Source organism: Balaenoptera ricei, chromosome 7 (assembly GCF_028023285.1).
Source record: "Balaenoptera ricei isolate mBalRic1 chromosome 7, mBalRic1.hap2, whole genome shotgun sequence".
NCBI classification, from domain to species: Eukaryota; Metazoa; Chordata; class Mammalia; order Artiodactyla; family Balaenopteridae; genus Balaenoptera; species Balaenoptera ricei.
The window spans coordinates 4,318,864-4,345,037 of record NC_082645.1 but is presented as its reverse complement, the minus strand read 5'-3'; the positions used below and the strand labels follow the sequence as shown (position 1 = coordinate 4,345,037).

Sequence of the window (26,174 nt, the reverse complement as noted above, 5' to 3'; positions counted from 1 at the left end):
CAGATCCAAATTGTTCTTGATAGCAGCAAATCTAATTGAAATATATTCATTTATGAATGGAGAAAAGAGAGACATCTAGTGGATGGATTGAAAGACTAAACTCAAAAGCCACCCCACTTCTTCCATCTCTTGTTAAATGTCTGAAAAAGTCATTTGTCTTCTTTGTGAAATAGGTCAAAAGCAAGTTAGTTACTTCAATTTCAAGAATACTAAAATGCTAACGATTGAACACAGTCTTCTACTTGGGGTTTAAGAAGCCGTATCTTTCTTCTTGCGGGGGTTGGGGGGTGGGGGAGTTGGGGGTGGGGTGGGAAGAGTACTTAAAACCATTTAATTCATCCTTCCAGTGCCCTAAGGAATAATGTCCAGAGTTGCAACTTCCATTTTATAAAGGTGAAGAAAGAGAAATAGGAAAAGACAGTACTGCTCAGATCAAATAAACATATTTCTTTTGAGATGTATCAGTGGCAGGTGAATTCATACAACTCAAATGTAATCCAAACGTGAGCTCATTAGCAGATCCTTGATCTTGAAGTTATTAAAACATACATGCATATAAGGGTTGAACCACTTTTTCAATGGCCCATCTTGCAAGGGATGAAGTTAAAAAGACAGCTATAAATGGATGTGTAAATAGAATTTTAATTTGTGCCAAATATGTGACCTATTTTTAAAACAGACATCACCCTGCCTGCATCGTAAGTATTCTTTTTAATTACTGAATCAAAACAGTGGCAGAATCAAAAATACCATTTCCACAAGTCCTTTTTGATCTAGATCATTTTTCAAGAAATATTTGAGCACTTCCCATGTGCCAAGAATTGTATTTCATAACATTATCACAAACTTCACTTTTACTTGTAGCCTAAAAACGCTTTCCCAGTTTTTAAAGTACTAGTTGAGGTACTTTCTAATTCACAAAAATCCAGTTACATCACTGACAAATTTAAATTTCATCATCAGTGAGAGCGGAAATATGGTACATAAATTTAGCACAAATTTAGAGACACATGGCCAAAATGTGTAAGAGCTCAGATATGCCACTTGGCCTAGATCAGGACAGTTTAAGGTTCCAATGGTTGTTCTGTGTACCAACTGTCCTTTACTTTCTTTCTTTTTAAACATCATTGCCTCATAACGTCCAATTCAGCCTCGAATAGACTTGCTGAGTTTTAGGCTCTTGCTATTCATTCAGCCCTTCAGCCTGGTAACTATGGGCATCATGCATGGCTTGGTAGACACATATTTAGGTCATCTGATACCTCCCTCTCGTCAGCAGCATCTAGCACAATAATGCTGGTATAAGCTCTCCCAACAGGATGGGTCTGAGAGGCTAAGCAATGCTGCCAAATAAATTTTGAAAAAAAAAATTAATAAACCATATGCTGTTCAGTATAAACAAAACATAAAAACAATCATCACGAACAAGTCCTATTCAGCCACTAAGTACTTAAGTGGCCTCACATAGTGTGTTCTCTCATCTGTAAAATATGAGTTGAACTAGACCAAACTCTGAAAATTCCACAATGTTACTGATGTCAATTGTGTGCGTGTGTGATCTCAACCTTAAAGGCATCAATTTTCAAGTCTCTCCATGTCTGAGGGTAGCAAACATCTTCCCATGTTACGCCCCACTCTTCAAGCCTGTCCACATTCACAACATGCTGACCCTCCCCAGCTACTGTCACACAGGCCGTTGCTTCCATAACCAAAACATCTTCCCCACCTATTCTCCATCTACCAAAATCTTATTCTTCTTTCAAGGTCTCAGGAAAGACCAGTAGTATTTCAGTAGAAACTGCCCTGTGAAGTACTTCGATCATCTCATGAATGTACGTGACATCCCAGCTAAGCATTATGGCACCAAAAAACAAGTCTCAGATTTTCTTATTGCCCAACCCTCTGAACAGTGGATTCTTAAGAATTTGCTTGGGAGAGATACCATGTACGTCCAATAAGAGAAAGAATGTATGGTTCTAATTCCAGTATCAACTTTCTAATAAACCTCCAAGAGATTAACAATCTACCACATCACTGACTCTTATTCATTGAAAATGGAGGCAATTTTGAAGTCATCACCTCTGAATTAATTGGTTTAAAATGGGATTTGGACAAAAGAATCAAAATTGATCAATAAAACACCAGAGCTAGAAATCAGTAGTGTTTCTACTATTGACATTGAATGTTACAAAACATTTCAGGGCATTTCAGTTAGCCTTGTACAATGCTATGATTTAGAGACATGGTCATTTATTTACACCACGGAGATTTCAAAATGATCAAAGACCTAGTTAAGGAATTATTGAAGACCTACTTCAGAAAATTTACGATCACTTAAATAATTCCCCACTGTTTTATGTAAAATTTCACTGTTTTATTTTTAAGGCAAAAATTCAGCCTTAGTTTTCTGATATAGATAATTTTAAAGGAAAAAAGTTGTATACTCAAGTAATTCAAAGTTTTAATTTCAAAGTGAAAAATGGATTTTATTCACTCATCTATCCAGCACATTTACCTAACCACTACAATGTGCCAGGAAATATGTAAGGCACTAGAAATACCAAATGAATAAGACAGACCCTACTGTGCAATTACTTTGACTATTATTGGGTAACATTTATCAAAAATAATTTCAGGCACACACAAAATAATAATTTTAAACCGTAGCCACACTTTATAACTTTCACCTTTACCTAGCTGAGTTATTTTTTCCTAAAAACCAGTACTACCACCACCACCATCTTTATGAAAAGAAATTCTAAGCTAGGATGATGTCTCTTAAAACTCTGGGCAAAATATTTCCCATTCCTCTGAGAGCATCCTTACTAATGCATCAGCGTCTAAGCTCAGGACATAATGTTTCATTCATCTTCATGTAGTGCTTGACCCATAGTATGTAGTCAAGAAATACCTCTGGGATTAGAAGCCCCAGACTTGATGCACTATATAGGTAGTATAAATGAGTTGTAGTGTTTGAATAAAACAAACTATTTTGACTCAGCATCTTAGTTTTAATGTAATATATAAAAGTCACCAAAAGTGAAGGAACACTGGAAAACAGTAAAGAATAATTATTTGCTAAATCAAAATAACAGAAAAATACCTTTCTTCTTCCTAATTTTTAATTTCCTTATTTTCTTTTTTCAGGTTTTTTTTCCCCCTAAGTTGCCATTTTTTCTAAATCATTCATCTCTATTTTTCTTTTTTTACTGTTCCTGTGACTACTGGAGCAATGTTAATACAATTCTGAATTCCAGTAGGTGTTATTTCAACTCCAGGTCCCAAATGCATCAGTTAAACTGGGTTATAGCATGGAGAATACCAAAGACAACCACAGATTTTAACTTGTTTTTGTTAAGATTTTATCAGGACCAAGCAGGTTATAATAAAGAAAGTTCTGGTACGCTGAAAAACAAATTATGTGGAAGAGGGATGAACATGTTACGGTATTAAGGAGTTATTAACAATGAGTAACAGAAATCCTTTTCCACTGAAGTCTAAAAACTTTCCACACTCACAAGCAGAATCTAGACATTCTTGCTTAAGGTCAATTTAGGTGTGGTATGGACCTAATTACAGAAATAAAGTACTTACTTTCAGAACTTGCTGTGAAAGTTCTTTATAACTTCTCGCTAACAACTCTGTCCTTGGCCAACTATACAGACTAAGTGGTATTACACGGAAATATGTTCTAAAACACAGGATTCCAATATGAATGGGAGAATGTTTCACCCCTAGAGTCTGCACATATTTTGGTTTGTGAGTATGTTAGCTAATATATTTAGTGCCCATTTAACCTAAGTTGGGATTCTGGGGGCTAACAGTTAAAAGGTGAGACTGCACAGGGCTATCCAAGGTACTCAAGTCTATTGATGATGAATTACAAAACAACAGGAAGTACAAGGTCACAGGAGTCAGAGCTGGGCTGGTAAGAAAACCGGAAATACACCGGACTTTATTACTGACAGATCAGTCCAGCATTTAAAGAAACAACAGCACTCTCTACAATGATGCAAATAAGATTTTTACATGACAAATAATTTCCTCAATATTGTTACAAGTACTCTGGTACCACCTTTAGGGTTATCTGAAAGAACAAAGTTTCTGTTTATATAGATATATCCTCTAGGACTTCTCTAGAAATTAAGTGAAGAATAAAGAACGTAATAGCCTATTATCCCTATAGTTCATTTTATTATTTCTGAAGATATTTCTAGAAACTGCAGGAACAATTTATTTCCATCTGTTAAAGTAGCTTTGAAGACAAACCAAAGAATTGCATTGAGGGACCCGAATGCAGAGGGTGATACTTGCAGTCTACACCATTTACTCATGTTTAAGGGTGAAGCTGTACTTACCAAAGAGTAGCCATCAAGTTAGGTAGCCATCATCTATTTTACTTCTGTCCATTAATATTTCCCAATTATCAAAGCCCTGCCTATTAGAAAGGAGACCTTCGATAACATCTTTACTACCACAAATGAATTAATTGAAAAGGCTAGGTTATATTCTCACAACTCATAAAAACTGCACTGTTAAATCCAGATAACACTACTACGTTTATATTATAAATTGAATTAAGGTCCATAAAGCTCAAACAATATGTCCATGATTATACAAATATATTTTTCATGTTTTAACAATAACAACAAAAAAAGTTGGAGGAATTGTATTATCGATTTGTAGAACCAGAATAAAAATTTCAACCTCTGGCCTCAGTCTAGTGTTCTTCCAATGTAGCACGCTCATGAAGTCTGACATCAAATCAGTGTTACAGATTTTAATTCACTTGGCCAACCTCTACACATATATAACCAAAGGTGCTATATAAAGAAGAAATGATATATAATGACAGGAGAGATGTAAAGAAATAAAGAGCACTGTTTCTATCATATTATACATCAGGAAACATACAGGAAAAGTTTAGAGTCTTCCTGTTTCCCCAAATAAGTTTAAGCTTAAAGCAAAATTTCTGAGCTTCACATTTTCATATCAAATGGTTAAGAACATCTTTATTAAAGTATGCATGAGACTGTAATCTGCAGCTTTGTAAACATGTCTTTCAAGCTTGCTTATGTACTATTCAACCATCCTAGATGGAAAAGACATTTATGACAATACTAATAATACTTTGTTGGGCCAGGAGGATGAAATCTTCAATGCTTATCAATTTAGTTCTGTATCAAAAGATCTTTGAAAAAACAAAGTGCAAAACAGCATATATAGTAAGCTCCTATTTGTGTTAAATAAGGGAGCTATAGTCATTTCTATATGCACAGAAAATTACAAGGACACGTAAGACATTCTAACAGTGTAATGATGAGAAAATGAGACAGGCTAGTGTGGGAAAGAAATCTACTTTCACTATGTACTCTTTGGTACTGTTTGAACAGTTTTTTTTTTTTACAACATTCATGAAATACTTTTTCAAGTAAAAGAAGATCTTTGACCCTGATACTATTACCACTACAAGACATACAGTATGTTCTTCACTCCCCCAAAGAATTAAGAGTCACATAAATGATCAATATAATTTTAAATGTCCAGATTCACTCTAAATAAAAACTAAAGTTTACTCCCCAATTCTATCTTTATATTAAAAACAACAAAAACAATTAAATTGTTCTTCAACTTTTGGACAGAGGTATATATATTAATCCTGTGTGTTATTTTCACGGATAATGAAGTTCAAGTGTTCACTGGTACTACTGCTTAAGTTCTAAAAGCCTATAAAACATCTCCCGTTTTAGTCTTCTATAAATAACTGGTAAAATTTCAAGTTCATAAGAAATTTTCTACCATATACATTATAGAGATTTCAATGAATCCTACTATCTCAACAGAAATAAAAAAGTATGTAAATATATAAACACAAAGTAGAATGACACTGCTTCTAAAAAAAAAAACAGAAAAGGTAATTCAGTTTTAATTTATTTTCATCACTTGTTCTTCATGATCCAGATATTTTAAAATGCAATGAAAATTAACTTTCCATGATATGTCAGGGACTGGCACTAAAAAAATTTTCAGACTGCAAATGAGTTATACAAACGAAAATACCAAATGGAGATCCAGTTATCAAAATGAAAGCACTCATCAACATATTAAAAGTTCACAATTATTTGTTTAGAGCACATAAAAAAGTCAGCTTGCTAACCAACTGTTGTGATTTTTAAAGAACTACTGCAGAGGTTTGAAGAAAATAGATTTATTAGTTAACTTATAAAGAGATTAAAGAGCTTGAAACAAGTATTAAAAAGAAATTTATGCCTTTATTAGAATGGTGTTAGGCTTTAAATATACCAATTTGGGTAATCAAATTATTCATTTTTTAATAAGAAATGACACTGCAGAACTGCAATACTGGTCCAACAGTCTTGTCTTTACTTTTCCTTTAAAGCGAGAAACAGAATGCGAGTAATCAGAAAGCACTAGCAGGCATCAGTTAATCCAAGATACTAGCTTCTTAGTTCCAAAAGCACTTGCAAAGAAAACCATTGGGGGGCATAGGGTATGGAAGCACTTCCTAATAACTGGAATCCCATGTGTGTGTGTGTATGCCAAGTCTCACAGGCTATGTTTTGTATTTATCCTTTACTTGGTCACTTTTTTTCCCTCAAATACTAGTTTTTCTTCGACTTTTTTTCCTCAAAGTATAAAAAGTATGAAATATAAACAAGCTCTTGCATTGCACACTTCAGAGTGTACAATTCAAGCATTATAGAGCTATCTACATACCGATAAATCCCATCAAATCTTGGATAATTCAATAATATACAAAATAGCAGGGCACAGAAAGAACTAAAACCCACTTCTTTTTGTTACACGTAAGATTCAAATATTCAATCTAAAGAAAAACACTTAATCATTTTGGCTCTCCTCTACATTCGCATGTTGATATACTTATTAAAATATTCCTGTATAATTACGTTTGGTCTTACTACTTCAAGTCAGGTTTACAACCTCAAAACCAGCCATCCAGACAAAACAGGTAATCAGAAAGATTATTTCTTCCCCACCTCCCTAACCCCAATAACTATGAAGCCAATTTTACGACATGACTCCAAACACTGGATTGTGACGACAAATGCTAGGTCCAATTTCTTCGTAATCCTTTTTGGTGTGGCATACTTGGTAGAACTCAGGCTGCAAATGAAAACATATATTTTGGTAAAGGTCAAAAATTTACCACTCTTCCACATGCTTTGAAATAGATTTGTTAAATCTAAAATGTTTATTACTAGTCCATTCATGGTACTTGAACAAAGCTCAGAAATTCTAGCAACCATGACTCAAATTCAGCTTTAAGTCTATAACCAAAACTGAAAAGAAGCACTTAACTCGAGTCCCTCCATCCCCCTCCTCAACACCTGTTTCTCCTGGGATTTTGAAATTCTGAGGAATGGAAGGTTGAATCTCAAATGCCCAGACCATTCTGTTGAGGCTTTCCCACACCGTACAGTGAATCAAGAAAAGCAGCAGCATTAATCTAAATTACAGATAAACTACTCCTAGTCATGCTACAAAAACTTCTAGATTAACCTGTTTTCCTCACTCATGCTCTGGTATGGAGAGACTATTCCATGCTCTGTTATCTCATTTCTCAAAGGGCAAAGTTTTTTTTTTCTTTTTTATATCTTTATTGGAGTACAATTGCTTTACAATGTTGTGTTAGTTTCTGCTGTATAACAGAGTGAATCAGCTATACGTATACATATATCCCCATACCCCCTCCCTCTTGAGCCTCCCTCCCACCCTCCCTATTCCACCCCTCTAGGTGGTCACAAAGCACCGAGCTGATCTCCCTGTGCTATGCAGCAGCTTCCCACTAGCCATGCATTTTACATTTGGCAGTGTATATATGTCCATGCCGCTCTCTCACTTCGTCCCAGCTTACCCTTCCCCCTCTGTGTCCTCAAGTCTGTTCTCTACTTCTGCATCTTTATTCCTGCTTTGCCACTAGGTTTCGTCAGTACCATTTTTTTTTAGATTCCATATATGTGCGTTAGCATCTGGTATTTGTTTTCCTCTTTTCTGACTTATTTCGCTCTGTATGACAGACTCTAGGTCCATCCACCTCATTACAAATAACTCAGTTTTGTTCCTTTTTATGGCTGAGTAATATTCCATTGTATATATGTGCCACATCTTCTTTATCCATTCATCTGTTGATAAGACACTTAGGTTGCTTCCATGACCTGGCTATTGTAAATAGTGCTGCAATGAACACTGTGGTACATGTGTCCTTTTGAATTATGGTTTTCTCAGGGTATATGCCCAGTAGTGGGATTGCTGGGTCACATGGTAGTTCTATTTTTAGTTTTTTAAGGAACCTCCATACTGTTCTCCACAGTGGCTGTATCAGTTTACATTCCCACCAACAGTGCAGGAGGGTTCTCAAAGGGCAAAGTTACACACTCAACTAGGTTACACGGCACAACTGAAGACAATTCAAATTAAGGAAGAAAATAACTTTCACCTCTTATTTTTAAATGGTTTTCAATCCAAGGTTGTATAGTTTTCAATAATTCAGATAAAAGTTCTTACATTTTATTTAATACTCTGTGCACTACAGGATAAAGCACCATTATTTCGTAGGCTAACAATGTTAAAATATCTTTTAAAGGGGTTTTAAGATGTTTTGGTTTGGGGAGAGGGATCTTAGTAATTCCCTTTATTCAGTTTAGAACATCATACTTCCTATGTGATGAAACATAACTCTTAATGCTTTTAAATATTTGCACAGAAAAAACAATGACCTTCTGATATCCGTATTACCACAGGGTTAAAAGATTTTTCCCTACAGATAAATTTTAAAACTTTAAAGGCTCACTCTAAAACAAACAAACAAACAAAAAAAAAACAAAAACAAAAAAAAAATCCAAATGAATTCCACTTTTTAAAATACTGTGTACATTTCTATTCAGTAACTTCCCTATACAATATTATATCAAAATTTAAGAAATTCCTCTTGTTCTTTTAAATTGTATAAGTACTGATAAGTTCTTTTATCTTAAAAAAAAATCAAATTTTAAAGTAAGCTTCATCTCACTTACCGTGGAAGCCAGCATGGACCCTCCAAACCAAACTGCATATCGCTGCATGTGGTGTGTAATGACTTGTACATCAATAGGTTTTGGCTATAAAAGGCATAGTAAGATCAGTTCAATGGTAAATTCATACAACAATTTCTGTATCATTTAACCTTAGATGTACGTACTCAAAAATAAATAAATAAAACTTTAAAAGATGTGGGGGGAGGGGTACACACGGCAAAACAGAATACAACAAAAACAAATTAAGCTAATTTTATTATTTTTTAAAAAACATAACCACACTGAAGTGAGGGAAAGGAACTAACGCAGGTAACCTGTGAACACAATATTATGGCTGTGTCCTCAGGCCTAAGAAAAAAACTAAGCAAACACTGAACTTCAGTTAGTGGGTCTATTTCTCACAGTGGTATGGATTAATAATTCTGAAACTACTATATATGTATTCCAGGATTGAGCACAAACAAATGTACTATAGAAAATAGAAGCCAGGTTTCTTACTGTCAGGGAAGAACATTACAAATACGGGAAGGTAGAAGGCTAGAATGAACCTTATGGTGTTCTGGAACTTGCATTATCAGTATGAATCCATAGTTTTTAATTTATATAAATAGAGTCAACTAGATATAGATGGATACTCACACTCATCCTAGCTCTGACTGCCAACAAGGCCTAAATGCAGTGACCCCTCAGTAGCAATGAATATACCTAGTGTCCAAATCTTGGTGTTTTTTTTTTTAAATTGAAGTATAGTTGATTTACAATATTGTGTTAGTTTCAGGTGTACAGCAAAGTGATTCATATATATATATTTTTCAGATTATTTTCCATTAGAGGTTATTATAAGATATTGAATATAGTTCCCCATGCTATACAGTAAATCCTTTTTGCTTATCTATTTTCTGTATAGCATAAAACTTTGTTTCTTAATAGCATTCCCCACTAAAAGGAACAAGGGTACGTTGAAACAAAATGGCTGATTACAAGACTGGAGAAGAGAAAGTACAAGATGAACCTGCAATATCTTGCTGTTCCAGAAAGTAAGGAAGTACCTGAAGAATACTGGGGCCACAACAAAAGGAATAAAAACCACCTTTGAATGATTCCTACTGGCCAAAGCTGAGAAAATTTGAACATCAAAATTAATAATAGTATGATGATATGTTGATATTATATCACAATGATATTAATGATACAGCCTATAGAATAACTGAGAAATCAGGAGTTCATAGATATTACTTAATGAATGAATGAACGAGGTGGAAGGAAATACTCTTCCTTACAGTAAAATGAGACTATAAAACATAGAAGAAATGACGGAATTTGCAAAATACCATTTGGCCGCTACCACAGTAATGACTATTTTAGGAAAGAAAAATGGATGTTAAAACCAGTGGGTGAGAGTTTGATGAAAAACAGGATAGTTACATAGTCTGAAAGTATCTCCCCATAAGATTCTTATTAAATACAAAGGAAAAAATAACTTTATAATAGAGGAACCTGACAGACACTTAACCAGGTGATCAAAGTTAGCATATGGGACAAATCATATCACGTGTCTAGTGATACAATGCACTAAAAAGAATACAACATCACTTCTGCGGTATTACTGCCAAAAATGCAAAATCTGAACCTAATCATAATAAAACATCAGAGAACCCCAAACTGAGAAAGATTCTGCAAAATAAGTTGCCTGTACTCTTCAAAAATATTAAGATTATAAAAGATAAAAAACACGGATACTTTTTCCAGATTAAACGGAAATGATACCGAATTCAAACATGTGATCCTGGATTGAATCCTAAACCAGGAAAAAAAAAAAAAAAATGTATTTTTTTCCTTTTGCTATAAAGAACAATAATGGGAGAAATTTGAACCAGGTCTACAACTAGATAAAATATTGTGTATCAAGGTTAATTTTGTTGATAACTGTAATGGTCTATTTTTAGGAAATATACACTAGAATATTTAGGGGTAATGGGCCACCATATCTGCAACTCATTCTCAAATAGTTCAGAAAAAGGTGTATGTGTGTATTTGCATACAGACATATATTTATAAAAACAGAATAAAACTAAAATAAAATGCTAAAATTTGGGGAACCTAGGAGAACAACATATAGGAATCTTTTACTAGATTTTGCCAAGTTTTTTAAAGCATGAAATTATGTCAAAATAAAAAATTTTTAAACTTACATGTCATAAAAAGATCTGGCTTTTTTTGTTTAAAAAAAAAGCTGTTTGGCTGCCATTTAAAATTGGATTGACAAGAAATAAAGCCAGATTTAAATACAAATACATAAAGATGTTATGAAGATCTATAAAAATGACTACTGAGTAAAATAAAAGGGAAGGAGGCGGAGTACTCTAGTATACAGGTTTTTCCTGTATAATTAGATATGTCAGCATAGTGCTGACATCACTGAGGGAAAAAAATCTCTCATTTCTTATTTAGAAATATACAAGAAGCTTAAAAATATTTTAAACATTTTTACTTTACTGAAATATTGTTTTCAAAAACAGCATTTCTTTTTTCATTTCATGTATCTGTAATGAGTCATTACAAACTAAACAACTACTTTTTACTGTACTCCAAGGGATAAGTTTAAGATAATCAAAATTTAGGGGCTGAAAACAGTCAGCTGTCATGCAATTTCTCAACAAGCAGCAATACAAGAGTGCTGTAGTTTACTTGTAAGTAATTTTGAATGACTGTGGTAGTCTCAGATGGAGCCCTCATTCTTGGTAGTTTTCCAAGTTGAATAAAATGTGTTTTACTTAGCAACATATCCTCTGAATCAATGTTTTGCTTCAGTATCCCACATTTAACGAAAATGGAACAAAATTTACTGAAAATTTGTCTTATAAATACATAAAGCAGTCATCTGAGAATTTAAGGCTAATTCTGACTTTTTGCCAGCAAGCCCAAAATTACAGGACACGTAATAGAAAGGTTGTTTTGCTGAACCACCAATTTGATTTCACACTATGAGGCTGCTATGGGAGAGGCTAGAGGCTAGAGTCTGTGAAAGCAGGCTTGACCACACAACAGCCTTTCTCTCTCAACTCTGCTTTGCTGTCCTGCTGTAAAAAGTATTTAAAATTTTGTGGACCCATAAAGAATATTATCGCTGGAATATGCAAGGAATCTACTATATATAAATTATCTGTTTGAGACAGATATCAAAAAAAATCTCTCTCATGGCTATAACCAAGAATATTTTCCAGAAATGTAGGTAATATCCTAGAGGAATGGAATGACCGAGAATATCATGGATATGAATCTATAAAATTAACCACGTTCCATCAGAATACCTCAGGTTCCTCTTACCTTTCTAAATAAAAGAAAGTTGACAGACATTTTGCATTCCCAATATAATAATCAAGGCACCCTCAACCTTCCCACCAATAACTGAGAAAACCAACCTTCAATCTACCACCACTCAATTCCTCACTTAATTTCAGCCTGGCATCTACGGTTCTTTTCAAATCTCTTTGCAAGCGACGTCCGAAGTCCCTGAACATGGTTGAACCTCCAGAGAGGACAATATTCTGTATTAGTGGACAAAATAAATAAATAAATACAACTTTTATGTAAGAGAAAGAAGAAAACGTTTAAAGATACAAGAAATGGTACGAAAATCCTATTATACCCCTTTGAAGACAGGTGTTTTTAAATTTACATTCACCAACAGAGAGAAAACAAAGAAGTTTTTTAAAAAGTATGACCTAGAATAACAATTTTGCTGTAAATACTGACCTTGTAGAGAGGACGTCTGACGTCAATAGGACAATTCTGAATTACTTCATCTACAACTTCTGAGATAGGCTGAGTAAAGTCTGGATTAGCAAACTGAAAAGTAAATTGGACGTATGACAGAGATTAGACCACTACTGACTTAAATATCACAATGAAAAATTAAGAAAGTTTTCAGTTCAAAAATAAAAGGACTTCTAAAAACCATAAATTCTGGTCTCTGATTCAAATTAAAGACACTGAAATCAGAGAGTTCAGAAGAAATCAAATTAAAATAATGATCATATATACCATTTCATAACCACCAGAACAGCAAAAATGTAAAGCCAAACATATACTATGAGCTGGCAAAAATCTGTGCAACACTTTACAATGCTGATGAGAATATACATTGATATAAACACTTTGGAGAACAATTTGGCAACATCTAATAAAATTTAAAATGTACCACTACTAACTCCACTTCTTATAACAAACCCCAAAGAAACTCCCACACATGTGCTATTACATAAAGGCATAAAATTATAGCAGCTTTGCTTCTAAGAGTAAAAACAACCCAGAAGTCCACCAGCAGGGTATGAAATAAATAAAATGCTGTGCCGTCAATCCTCATTATTCATGGATTTGGTTATCTGCAAATTTGCCTACTTACTAAAGTTACCTGTAACCCTGAAATCAGTATCTGCGGTGCTTTCACATGGACATGCGCATGTGCAGAGCTGTGAAAATTGGAGCTGACTGACATTCACATTCACAGCTCAGGTGGAACAAGGCAACGCTCTGCCTTCTTGTTTCAGCTTTTATACTACAAATAAGTGTCCTTTTCATGATCTCTTAGTGCCACAGTTTTCCCATTTTTGTCGGTGATTTTGCTGTTTAAAATGACCCCCAAGGATAGTGTGAAGTACTGTCTGCTGCTCCTAAAGCACAAGAAGGCCGTGATGTGCCTTATGGAGAAAATACAGTGTTAGATAAGTTTCATTTAGGCACGAATTACAGTGCTGTTGACCCTGAGCTCAATGTTAATAAATCAATAATATCTATTTTAAAATGTGTCTTTAAACAGAAACACACATAAAACAAGGTTACGTGTTTCAGTGACAAAAATGTTGTAGCCTGAGCCTCACAGGAACCTAACTCCGCATTTCCCTTAGGAGCAGTGGCTCAGCATTCACCAATTCAGTGTTTACAGCAACTTTATATAACATCTACTGTGAATAACAAGAATGAACTGTAGTATTCACAGGATGATATACTCATAGTCAAAATAAACAATTTCCAAATAGTGACACTCGTTTTTTTAAACTTGAATGATTCCATATATGCAAATTTTTTTAAATATATATTTTTTATGGATACATGTACATTTAAAAACATAGACTGGAAACACACTAAATTCATGACTGTGATTACCTCAGGAGGAAGAAAGGATGAAAAGGAAGTAGAGAAAGGAAAGGGTCTGAGGAAGGTATTCTTTCTGTAGTTAATTTCATTAAAAAAATGTATGAAAAATGTTAAAATATTAGTTATGTGTTTATTTGGGGTGGTTAAGTACATGTGCGTTATACAATACACTTTTCAGAATATTTTTTTAACAGACTGGCTAGATGGGTAGGCTTGAGATGGAAAGTTGTTTGACAATTTAAACTATTACAGAAATGGAATGAGGTTAAAGATAATAAATAATTTAAAATTTAATTTTTATATATAACAAAGAGGTCTGACACAAGGAGAAACAATATTAGGGAAAGCTTCCTTTTTACCCATCATTTATTTTTATATGCATGCCTATAGCCCTCCTAAATCAGGCCATATATTTCCTGAGAGGAACCACAAAAAAGAGAAACATAAAGAAGTTTTCAAATGCTGGATCTCAGAATTAAACTTGTATTCTGAAACAAAGATCTCATTTTACCAAAATTTTTCAAAAATATGTGTAAGTTGCCATGTCATTAAAATTGGAAAGGAAATGCTAGAAGGGATTTTTCCTAGATTAAAATAAAAGGTCAGAATCTAGCTCTAATTTGTCAAAAATAAATAGGTATACTTTATTAAAATGAATACAATTTAAAATATTTTCTAGAAAATGAGCTGCCAACAACCTCTCTTGGCCTCTCATTTTTAGAATTAGGTTGTCCTAATGGGAGAGACAACATTCCTTTGTTCATTAAACTGATTCCATAACTTGACTGATAATTATCAGGCATGTGTCGATTTTTCACAATTTTTAAAATTAGTTTTAAGTTATTTAGAGGGTGGGCACACAATGGAGAGATTTAATGTTACCTGAGTAATGAAGCATAATGACAGAAAATATTTTAATTTACATAAAGTAAAATACCACTAACAAAGGTTCTACTGACCTCTACTACCACAGTAAGAGAAAAGAAACTGGCAGCCAAAATCTAATTTTCTGAAACATGCTGATGAGTGTAAGAAACTCTAACCGGGATATACAGGGGGTATAAAAATGTGGCTCCTACTGAGTCTCAAGAACCCAACCTACAGACTAGAGAATGTTTCATCTGTCCGAGGTGGTCTGTATGGAACTCTGTGGAACAAGGGGAGAATACAGCTCAACTTGGCTGCCTTCCTGTGCCATTCATAGACAAGCTCAGGTTACAGGCAGGGAATGAGCAGCAGAAGTGGAATCCCGAAAATGTTATCTTATCAACTTGCTGACAGGACACCTCCAAATTCTCTGCTGGTTCTTTGTTAGCCATTTCTTCAGTACTTACCTAAAACAGTAATACACACACACACACACACACACACACACACACACACACACACACGAGATTAACCTTCCTGGAATTATTTTTCTACCTTCAAGACAGTTTGTCTGCTATACCATGAGCAAGCAGAAGGTAGGGATAGGGTCATTCATTCCTGTGCTATGTACCTGTGTGCCCTTCTCACAGTAATTTTTAATCAGGAATATGCAAAAGAAAATATTTATAAACCTTTAAGTATTCACATACCCTGGGATCTACCCACAGAAATTCTCATTTAGAAAGAAATGGAGTCTGATTTGAAAGTATGTTTTGAAAAAGCTCACGGACTACTGTGCTGCAGAACCCCAGGTGAGAACGAGTAGAATAATATACAGTAAAGAAGCAAGCAATGAATATTTCTTTAAAAAATTTAGGAAAAAAGAAAAAATTAACAATAAATTAACAATAAAGTGTTGGAGATTTATTCGCTACTTTACTACTAATAGGCTCAACCTAGGGTGCCTATTAATATCTGTAGGCCTTTTCTTTCACTTTCAGCAAAAGGATTAGTCTTGCCTAACTGCTCCTTGATCAGGTCTTAGGATTACTGCAAGTAGCTCTCAAGGAAGACATATCTTTTTTCTCTTCTGAAAAATTTATAGGGAAGGTACCCAACTAAAGCACAGCAGCCCAAAGAGGTTTGTGAAAAAAATCTTCCTTTAAAAAAAAAAATGAAGTGCTAAACCCATTCCTTCTAAAAAAGTTCTTTCTACTATTTATGATAAATTTAGCAGTTCAATAATAAATATCCCCTTATTCTTTCACACATTTTATCTTCAGTGTTCAATCAAGCTCAAATGCCCACACTTTCATCTAACCAAAACAAAACAAAACAAAAAAACTGAGCAAATCCTTCAAATGACAGAAATATCTAAAATTACAGAAGAATCTTAAAATTAACTTGGGAAGTGACAGTTCAAACGATACAAAAAACAGGTCTATTCTTGGAAAACGTGGTGAACTGAACACACACATATCTAATCTTGCTCTTTCTCTATTAAAAGCACCAATAAAGAGAATTTTTTAAGGCATAATCCCCAAAGTATGGAGAGAACAGAACAGGAAGAAACAGCAACAAAATTTGGTAAAACAGAATCTGAAAAGCAGATGGATAAGACCATGCACTCCCCCTAAAGCACTTAATAAGTCATCAGTAGGAAAAGCCACGAATCAAGCTGTATCACAAATCCCCCAAAGAACTAGCTGTACCTGTCAGCGCTGAAATTAAGTTAGAAGGAGGGCAGGGAGGAAGACTGGCAGAAAGTCTCTCTGAGGAGCAGTTAAAGCTCCAGATCCCCTCCAAAGAAGTCTATCAAATGCCTCCTCATCATCCAAGGAGAAAACTGGCTAACCTATTCTCTAAAGGGAATAAAGCAGAGTGCCAGGACTCTTTACACACAACTGAAAGGAATGAAAGCAGCAGGATTTTAAGTGAAGGTATTCATGCAGCCTACTGCTAACACATAAATACCAACCCTCTTCCTCAATTTGGCTGCCAACCTTTACTCTCTAGGCAGGAGTCTTCTCTGGCAACTGGATTACCTGAAATGATCTGAAGAAACACACATAGGGCTATCCTCCAAAGAAAAAGCCATAGTCAACAAGTCCCACTCACAAAGCTTAGATTTCCAACAGGCTGAGTGTCCCCCTCCTAAATAAGTGATCCCCTAGAGTCTCAAGCATGTAAAATATAGGAATCAAAACAAAGAGAAAGGCAACTTGGAAGAAAGCAGAAAGAAGAAAACTTAAAAAAAAAAAACAACCTCTGACTAGTATCCTCAGAGAGCCAAAAGATATGCAACCATGAAACAAGTACACGGTAGCATAAAAAAGGAGTATCAAAAGCAGAGGTAGGGGAAGTTCTTGAAAATTAAGTATGTTACCAGAAATAAAAAATTCAATAGAGGGTTCAGAAAGCAAAGTCGGAGAAATCATCTAGAGATCAGAACAAAAGCACAAAGAGCAACTAGAAGAGAAAAATAGCACAGCAGAACGCTAAGGAACAAAGCGAAGATCTACAAGTATCTATCTGGAGAGGAAAAAAAAAGGTCCTATACAAGGTTTAGAAATCAGAGCAGTTTTTCACTTCAAGTTATAATGGAAAGCAATCAAGCAGTAGCTTCAAAATGCTGAAGGAAAATAATTTCCAATCTAGAATTCTACACCCAAACTACCAAACAAGTGTGAAGATAAAATGAATACATTTTCAGACATGCAAGGTCTTAAAGTTTTCATTTCCCATGTACCCTTTTTATCAGGAACTCTATTGGCAGATGATCTCCACCAAAATAAAGAAGTGGACAGTAAGAAAGGGAAAGACACAGGACAGAGGAAAGAGGGATCTAACTCTAACACAAGAGAGAGGCAAAGGGAATCCCCAGAATGATGGTGAACTCTCTATCAGGTGCAGAAGGAAACAAGTTCAGATTGGGACATATCAGATGCTCTGGAAAATTAAACTGATGAAAAAACCCTATGCATCTGAGTATGCTGAGAAGACAGATGCAAAGTGAATTAATGACCATTATTTTAAAACTAAGTGGACAACTTATTAATGACTCTGTGGGAAAACAAAATACTAGACAGGAAAATATTTCATGGTAAACTACATGGCTCACATCTAAATAAAATTTGTGTTCACCAACATATAAGCACTGGATTTTTACCTAACTGAAATTACAATCTAACTATTGGGACAAAAGATTATGAAAAGGTACTGTTTGTGGTGGAGACAAAGGGAGGAAAGAAAAGGCAATCCTCCTCTTCCATAGCTAGAAGTTGACAAAAATGTCTAAAACTGAACTTGAAGTTGCAATATAACCAAAGCTATTCACAGCTATGGATGCAATCACCAAAAGAATCAACTAGTAAGAGTATACCTCTAGAAAAAAATTGGGGAAATATATACAGGGCACTCCTACTTTTTGCTAGAATTTGAACAACTAGGACTTTTAAACAATGTGCGTATACATAACTAATTTTTTTTAAACTTTAAAAAAGGGAAAAGAAAACAGATTTTTCATAGAAGAAATTTCAAAGAGAATAAAAGCTATGGAGACGAAAAGATGTTTCAAAGTTTTCAAAAACAATGAAGAAAACTTCATCTATCAAACAATAAAGATTACTTAAATTAATTTAAAAAATTATATATGAAACCTTAAACAGCAAGATATATTTTCATCCAGACAACTATCCCTTTTCTAAGCAATATGACACAACCAAAACACATTTTATTTACATATCTAATGTTTCAAGGTTTTTAAGACAGTCAAGATGTTAGCTAAAGATACCTGTAAAGAGTATTTCACTCAAACTCTTCTTCTTTTGAAATCCAGGGTATCTCCTATCTTCCATGCTATTATCTATCTTGTGGATCCTATTCATCTAAGACTCTGGTTCAGAATCTTCCATAATACTCTAATTCCTGTCCTCAACTTAGGGTTTTAACATCTCTCTCCAACATTTCAACTTCAAAACAACTGATGTTCCTTAACTCAAGTGACCTTTAATCCACTTCTACTTCAGCCACTCACATATACATGGCCCCACTGGAAAATGTGCCCTGATTTCCAGCTACATATGGTTCTCTCTCTGCATCCTCTGGAATCCCCAATACAAGGACAGAGGGAAAGTACAAGGAAACTTAAATGCTCAAGGATGAAAACAGGAGGTAAGGAAACAATAAAATAATCCAACCCTGTTTGGAAAACAGAAAAGGGACCTTACATCCTAAGTGTTTCCAGAGCACCCTGTAGCACCTTCAAAATTCCCAGAAATTGAAGGTATAAGAAACCATATAAGGAAAGAAATTATTATAGAGAACGAACAAGGACCTACTATATATAGCACAGGGAACTACTCAATATTTTGTAATAACCTATAAGGGAAAAGAATCTGAAAAAAGAATATATATATACATATATATATATATAAATAACTGAATCACTGTGCTATACACTTGAAACTAACACGATATTGTAAATCAACTCTACTTCAATTAAAAAAAAATGCTAGGTGGAAAATAAAGAAAGAAATTGTTAAAATTCTCTACATGGAATAGTGACACCCCCAGGTTCCTTTCCAGACCTGGTATAACCAGGTAGTTAACTACAATGTCCATGAATAAATGAAAGAAAGAATATACGAACAAACAAAATGACACAAATGAAGAAATGAGGCAAAAATTTAGGAAAAACTAAATTTTAAGAGAAAAAAAATCACATTACATTACTGCCTCAAAAACAAACAACATTCACGGGTATAATATTATAAATACTGTCATACTATTGATTTAACATAACAGCCAATAACATAACATAATAGACAGGCTAAGAGAAAAGAGGTTCTAGAAACAAAATCAACTGAAAGGAGGTTACTAGATAAACTACTTACATTGATATATCAAGAAACAGCAGTATAAGCACTGTATTTTGAAATCTGGAAGTAACTACCAAGAGTAATGGCTAAGTAAGAGCTAGTGGCCGCCCTGCACATCACTGTCAGTGTTATCCGACTTTTAACACCACACGCACATATCCTTTTTTATTTAAAGAACTACAAAGAAAACGTGCTGTCTAAAATCTGAAAACTCCTGTACACTTGTCTGACAACAGTGCCCTACCCTTCTGGTGCTCACTCCTTTGCTCCCCATTTCCAACTACATGCCAATTCATCATGACCTCCAATCCTTGCCGGTATCCCTCACTATCTCTAAGTAATTCAGCCTTCCGGATTCCCTCTCTTCTCTGGACTGCACCACTTTAACCTCTGCCTTGGCAAAGCCCTTTGGTCCTTTCCCAAAACTGCCTGGTGGGGTGGGACAGGGGGCGGGGACGACACCATTCTATGACTACAAGTTCTGAGTATCTAATTTCAGTGGTGCCCCACGACTAGTAATACAGTCACCTTCTCAATTCTCCTCAAGAGTGATTCCAAGTCACTATTCTCTCCCAGCCCTCGACCTTCTGTCTGATCCCTTCTCCAAGACAACAGCTTGATTCCAGTTCATGAAAAATAATTAAAGCTATGAACTATGATGATAAACTTCTTCAGCTATCTGCCTGCTCCTCTAACCCTTTCCAGCTCCACACTTTCCTGCACCCATACTTAACCCCTTACCTCTGTCCCTGGAGTAACCCCTCTTAAAAATAAAACTAACTTCAGCCTTCTTACAACTGACTTCTTACCAGTTCCCTGTAGCCACTAAGCTTTCTTTTACAGCCGCCTCTCACGATGCCCACACTGACAATTCCCAGAGCTTTACCTCTCACTGATGCGACACACTGCCTCTATCACACAATTCCATTGGAACTGCTCCCCTAGGATCACCACTAATCTGGATGCTAAAAACCCATGGGTATTTCTCAAATTTCCTCTATCACCTCACTGTAGCAACTGGCACTATTTAACCTCCTCCTTCCCTGAAACATTCACTTCTTTCAATGTCAGCACCGCAATTCCTTGGCTTGTCTCCTTCCTTTCTGTATTTTTCAGTATCCTCTGCAGGCTCCTCTTACTCTGCCTGTCTATAAAGTGTTAGTGTGCACTAAGGCCCCATCCTTCCCACTCCACATTCTCTGCCTGGCCAGTCTCTTCCTTTGCACCATATATGGTGATGACTTGACATCTATCCTCACTCCAGGACACATGCCCCAGTTCAAAACCCTTAGAACCCAAGTGTTCATTTTCAAACTTTTTAAAAGATGCATAGTAAACTCACCTCTTTCTACCTTATCTATCTTCTCCTTCCGTTTTCCTAACTTCAGTGATGGCAAAACATTGAGTTGCTCAAGTTACAAACCTGGGAAGCATCACAGATTCTTCATATTCTTACTCCCCTCACATCTAAGCAATCGGTAAATCATGTCAATTCTATTCTTTCTCTCACCTCCTTTCTCATTCTCATTGACCTACTGACTTTTTTTCATCTGGGAAACTGCAATAAACTCACCTGTTTCCAACACAATTCATTCTGTTCCTATCTATCCAACCCAGTGCAACCAGTGACCTTTCCCATACCATACATAAATCTGTGTCATTTCCACGCTGAACATTTCTGCACAAGCACAGAATCCAGTAAACTCCTTTGCATAGCATTTTAGTCTCTCATTAACACCTATCTGGATCCATCTCCTACCACTCTCTTCCTTTATACTTTATTATCTAGCTCTCTTACGCCCCAGACCTCTACCCAGCTTTTATATATATATATAGTTCTCTGCCAGAAATGTACTCCCCTAACACACATGCCTGAGAAATACCCATTCATCCTTTCTCAGTTCAACTGCTATCTCCTCTAAGAAGTTTCCCTGATTCTCCCAAGCAGACTTAGATGCTCTTTCTTCCCATGCCCTCACCAGATACATGCATTCATTAAGCAACTATTCCATTTTTTAGATATTCATCTCTCATTCTTTCAGCTTGATAAGAGCAAGATAAATAATTCTTCATCTTAAATACACAATGCTTAAACTGAGATCATGAAAACTGTATTCACTTACCACTTGCTGACTGAGTAAACAATATTAAACAAACTATTCTTACTGCTGAACAAGCAGAAAAGGCATTTAATGTTACTAATTCTAATACAAAAAATTCTTATACTAACTTACTAGAAGAATTTTTCATTATTAAAAGCACATATTTCATTAATTTAATATAGCCTGTATGTGGCTAACACTTCATAAAGAGAGAAGACTATTTTGCTAATAGTTAAATATTTTGTTATGATAGTCAATTGAGGGTTCTTTGTATAATGGTTATTTTATATGGGAGGAGGAGGAGAGAGTTCTAGAACATCTCCTAAAATATTTTATTTAAATGACCATGAATTTAAGGGCTCCCCACCTTCCATGACCCCAAGTAAGCCACAAATATTAGACAAAAGTTTCATTTTTCTAAATGTATGAAATATAGTAACTGTTTACCCAGTTTTAACACAAAGGCAATTTTTTTCTTGAAAAATATGACTCACTATAGTATTTTAGTATACAAAAGAAAGTTCCTGAGATTAAGTCCTCTGATATAGTTGACTGATTTTTTCTGCTGAATATTTCAAAACAATTCCATCTAAAAAAAAACTTACCTCTGGATGAAAAAATATTTCAGGTCCCAAGAATCTCTCATATCCAACATCAATGGAAAATTCTTTCTTTGAGATAGCATTGATTCCAGTATACTGTTTAATCCACTTCGATCCATCTGTATCATACTTGTTAAATTCTTTTACTAAATCTGGGCAGACATAACTATAGCGCTCCTAGAAAAAGAAATGAGTAATTTTTTCCTCTTGCTTTAGGAAAAGCAAAACAGAATGGCATATTTTCAGTAAACTGAAATCAAATGAATAAAAGTCTTCAGAAAATAAAATGAGCAAATGAAGCTGAAGAAACTTTTATGCTCAGATGTTATCGTGCGTGTAGTAAAATAAACAGCTCATCTCCTGTACATAAGCGAAGGGTTCACAGATGAAGAGAATAAGACGTAAACCAAAGAGCCAATTTCTAATATTTCAGTGCTGTTTCATGAAAGCACTCATTAATGTCATCCAAAATTTTATGCTGTTTCAGTAATTAAAGGAGTTCACATTTTAGAAAAAAGAAAACATAAAATACACGAAGAACTGGAGAATAAATAGTTGACATAACCACACAAATTAATATAGTAAGAGGTACAAGTTATTAGGTATAAAATAAGCTTCAAGGATATATTGTACGACATGGGGAATACAGTCAATATTTTAAATGAAATACAACCTTTAAAAATTGTGAATCACTGTATTGTACACCTATAACTTATATAATATTATACAGCAACTAAACTTCAGTTAAAAAAAATTTTTTTTTTTTTTTTTTTTACATATATAGATCTTCAATACCTATCTGGAACAAAAGATTATGGGCTAAGTGAGCAAAAGAAAAAAAACTGAAAATATAAACTATTCTTTTTTACTATTATCACCTGCAAGGCTGAATCGCTGCATATTTGGATATACGTCCTCAGTAAAAGTTTTCATCAAAAATGCAGTTCAAACATGTTATAACTTTCTATCTGCAATTTGTGGACTCCTGATTGCCAGTCTATTTCTTTTTTTTTTTTTTTGAAGAAAAACACACATTTCACATATTTGTATACATCAAGGATTCTATCCAAGATAGGTACAAATATTATTACTGATAATCAACACACATAATGGGAAAGAATACTGGAGAACAGAAGATAATTTGAGTATGTCATATTAGGTCTTCTTTCTCCAAATCTTGGAAGTAGGAATTACATGGAAATGATGATCCTTAAAAGACACTAAGACTGAGCACTAGTATGCTCTAGAACAAATCCTTGGTGTTTTTGTTAATTTTTAAACTCCAGAAATTTCCCAAAGATGTTGAAACAGTAGTGTTCATATTAATTTTTTACATATTTAATTTTGATGCCACCTACCTGAGGTGACTTCTGGCAACCATTTACAAATTCCTTTACTACCTAGGAAGTAGTAAATTCCTTTTCATTCCTATCCTTTGATAAGCAAAGAAAACACTATAATCATGCAGACTGTCAAATATATGGAGTTATTTTTACCTGGGAAGTTTGCTTTGACATATTCAAAACATATGTGAGACCCAATGAAATTTTTTAGGTATGTTGACAAACGATAAATTTAAAAAGCAATGTTAAATATTTTGGTATTTTGCATGAAGCCCTGGTGTAGCATACAAATTATTAAAATACCTTACACAGCCTTCACATTTTTCTTCTATGGGCCATATCACTTGAGCCAACCATTGCCTCTATTATACAGCCAAATGAATCAATGACATCAAAAATTTTATTGTAACAGAAAACCGCTAGAATTAAAAATAAAGAAGTCAGCAAAAATTAAGATGTGAGGACTCTGAAGTGAACTAATTACAGGCATACCCCGTTTTACTGTGCTTCACCAATAATGTGTTTTTTACAAACTGAACTTTTCTGGCATCTCTGCATTATCAGATGATGGTTAGCATTTTTCAGCAAAAAGTATTTTTTAATTAAGGTATGTACATTTTTTATAGACATAATGCTATTGCCACTTAATAGACTACAATATAGTGTAAATATAACTTTTAAACACACTGGGAAACCAAAAAATTTGTGTGACTCGCTTTACTGTGATATTCGCTTTATTGCAGTGGTCTGGAACAGAACCCACAGTACCGCCAAGGCATGCTACATTTATTTTTACTAAAGAGAATAATCACAGAAATGTATGTTGAAGTCAGTTGGTATAAATGTTCTTATATGTTAGTCCTCTCAAATGTGAAATGTGGTGAGAGTAAGCAAAGGGTTGATAATCTCCCAAAATTTCCTACAAGAAATACAGAGAAAAAACACATGTAATTAAGAGTAGTGGTTTGTAACTGGCTAACAAAAGTTTTTTTTAAACTACTGTTCTTGACTTAAGAATTTTTCATGTTCCTATTATAAACGTGATTTTAATTTTTAACTGAATTATATTCTTAATTTTTTTTTTTTTACCTTTACTGCCTTAGCAGTTTCCAAGGATTGCTCTGGAGGAATTCCTACTTCTCGGTCTCTCAGCAATTGCTGAATAAAATATGTTATATCTCGTCCTGCGATGGGAATGTGCTTAATACAGCTGCCAATCACATACCCTTCAGCCTAGATGGAAAAAAAAAGTGTCAAATTTACTTTCAAGGTTTTCAAAAATCAGTATCACCTAAATTAATCATTAAAGACCAATTTCTCAGATTACTGTATTTGTATCCTTAAGTATTGCTTTATCCCAGGAGAATTCTTCTAGTATTTATTCCTCAACTGTATTCCTCAAAGTTAACCTAGCATAAAATTTATAATACTGTACAGATATTATGAACAAGAATGAACAAAACTTATGAACAAAGCTTAGATTTATTCTCCTACTGATAAGAGTTTACAACCAAGACTGAAATGACTCAACAACAAAGAAATAGTGAGTTTCAGAAGTATTAAAGGTTTTAGATAACAGACTTCAAATAGGATATTAGTTTAAAATCTTCTATAATTTCAGCAAAAAATTTAGAGCGCATTGTAAGAAATTTGATCATTAACCCACAAGCTGGCTATCATTTTCCTAATGAAGTAGGTACCAACTTCACAAGCCTGAGGCAGTCCATGTACCATCAAAATTCCAAATAATTTAATTCTGCAGAATGAACTCATAAACTTACTAATACAACTCAGAAGTACAAAAATAATGTAGCAAAATTAAATTTCATTAACGACATAACATTCTTGTTTATGAAATGGTAAAATATTATTTGTAGTTAGACTATAATAAATTAGAGATGTTTACTATGAGCCCTAGAGCAAAAACCACCAAAAAATAAATGACAATAACAAAGAAATATATAGCATAGTTAATAAGTCAATAAAAAAAGATAAACTGAAATTATAAAAAACAGTCCATTAATTCAAAAGAAGGCAGGAAAATCACAGGAATACCCAATTCTTAATATTCTTACTAAAACTCTTTCTTTTCCAAGTTGGTAACTTCTTTTTGCAAATTACCTACTCTAATATTAATTTTCAAGATAATAATATTACTGTTTAATTG

General features: G+C 34.3%; 1 protein-coding gene across 2 annotated transcripts in view; it reads right to left on the bottom strand.

Annotated features, from left to right (window-relative positions):
* Window positions 1–6,361: 6,361 nt before the first annotated feature.
* ACTR3 (actin related protein 3) overlaps window positions 6,362–26,174 on the bottom strand; it is a 55,455-nt gene continuing 35,642 nt past the window's right edge. For both annotated transcript variants that reach the window (XM_059927631.1, XM_059927632.1), the window contains exons 7-12: window positions 25,097–25,240; window positions 22,668–22,841; window positions 12,813–12,905; window positions 12,479–12,604; window positions 9,057–9,140; window positions 6,362–7,146 (exon numbers count right to left, since the gene is read on the bottom strand). In XM_059927631.1, coding sequence (XP_059783614.1) covers window positions 7,051–7,146; window positions 9,057–9,140; window positions 12,479–12,604; window positions 12,813–12,905; window positions 22,668–22,841; window positions 25,097–25,240 — 717 coding nt within the window. In that variant the 3' untranslated portion in view covers window positions 6,362–7,050. The remainder of the gene's footprint in view (window positions 7,147–9,056; window positions 9,141–12,478; window positions 12,605–12,812; window positions 12,906–22,667; window positions 22,842–25,096; window positions 25,241–26,174) is intronic.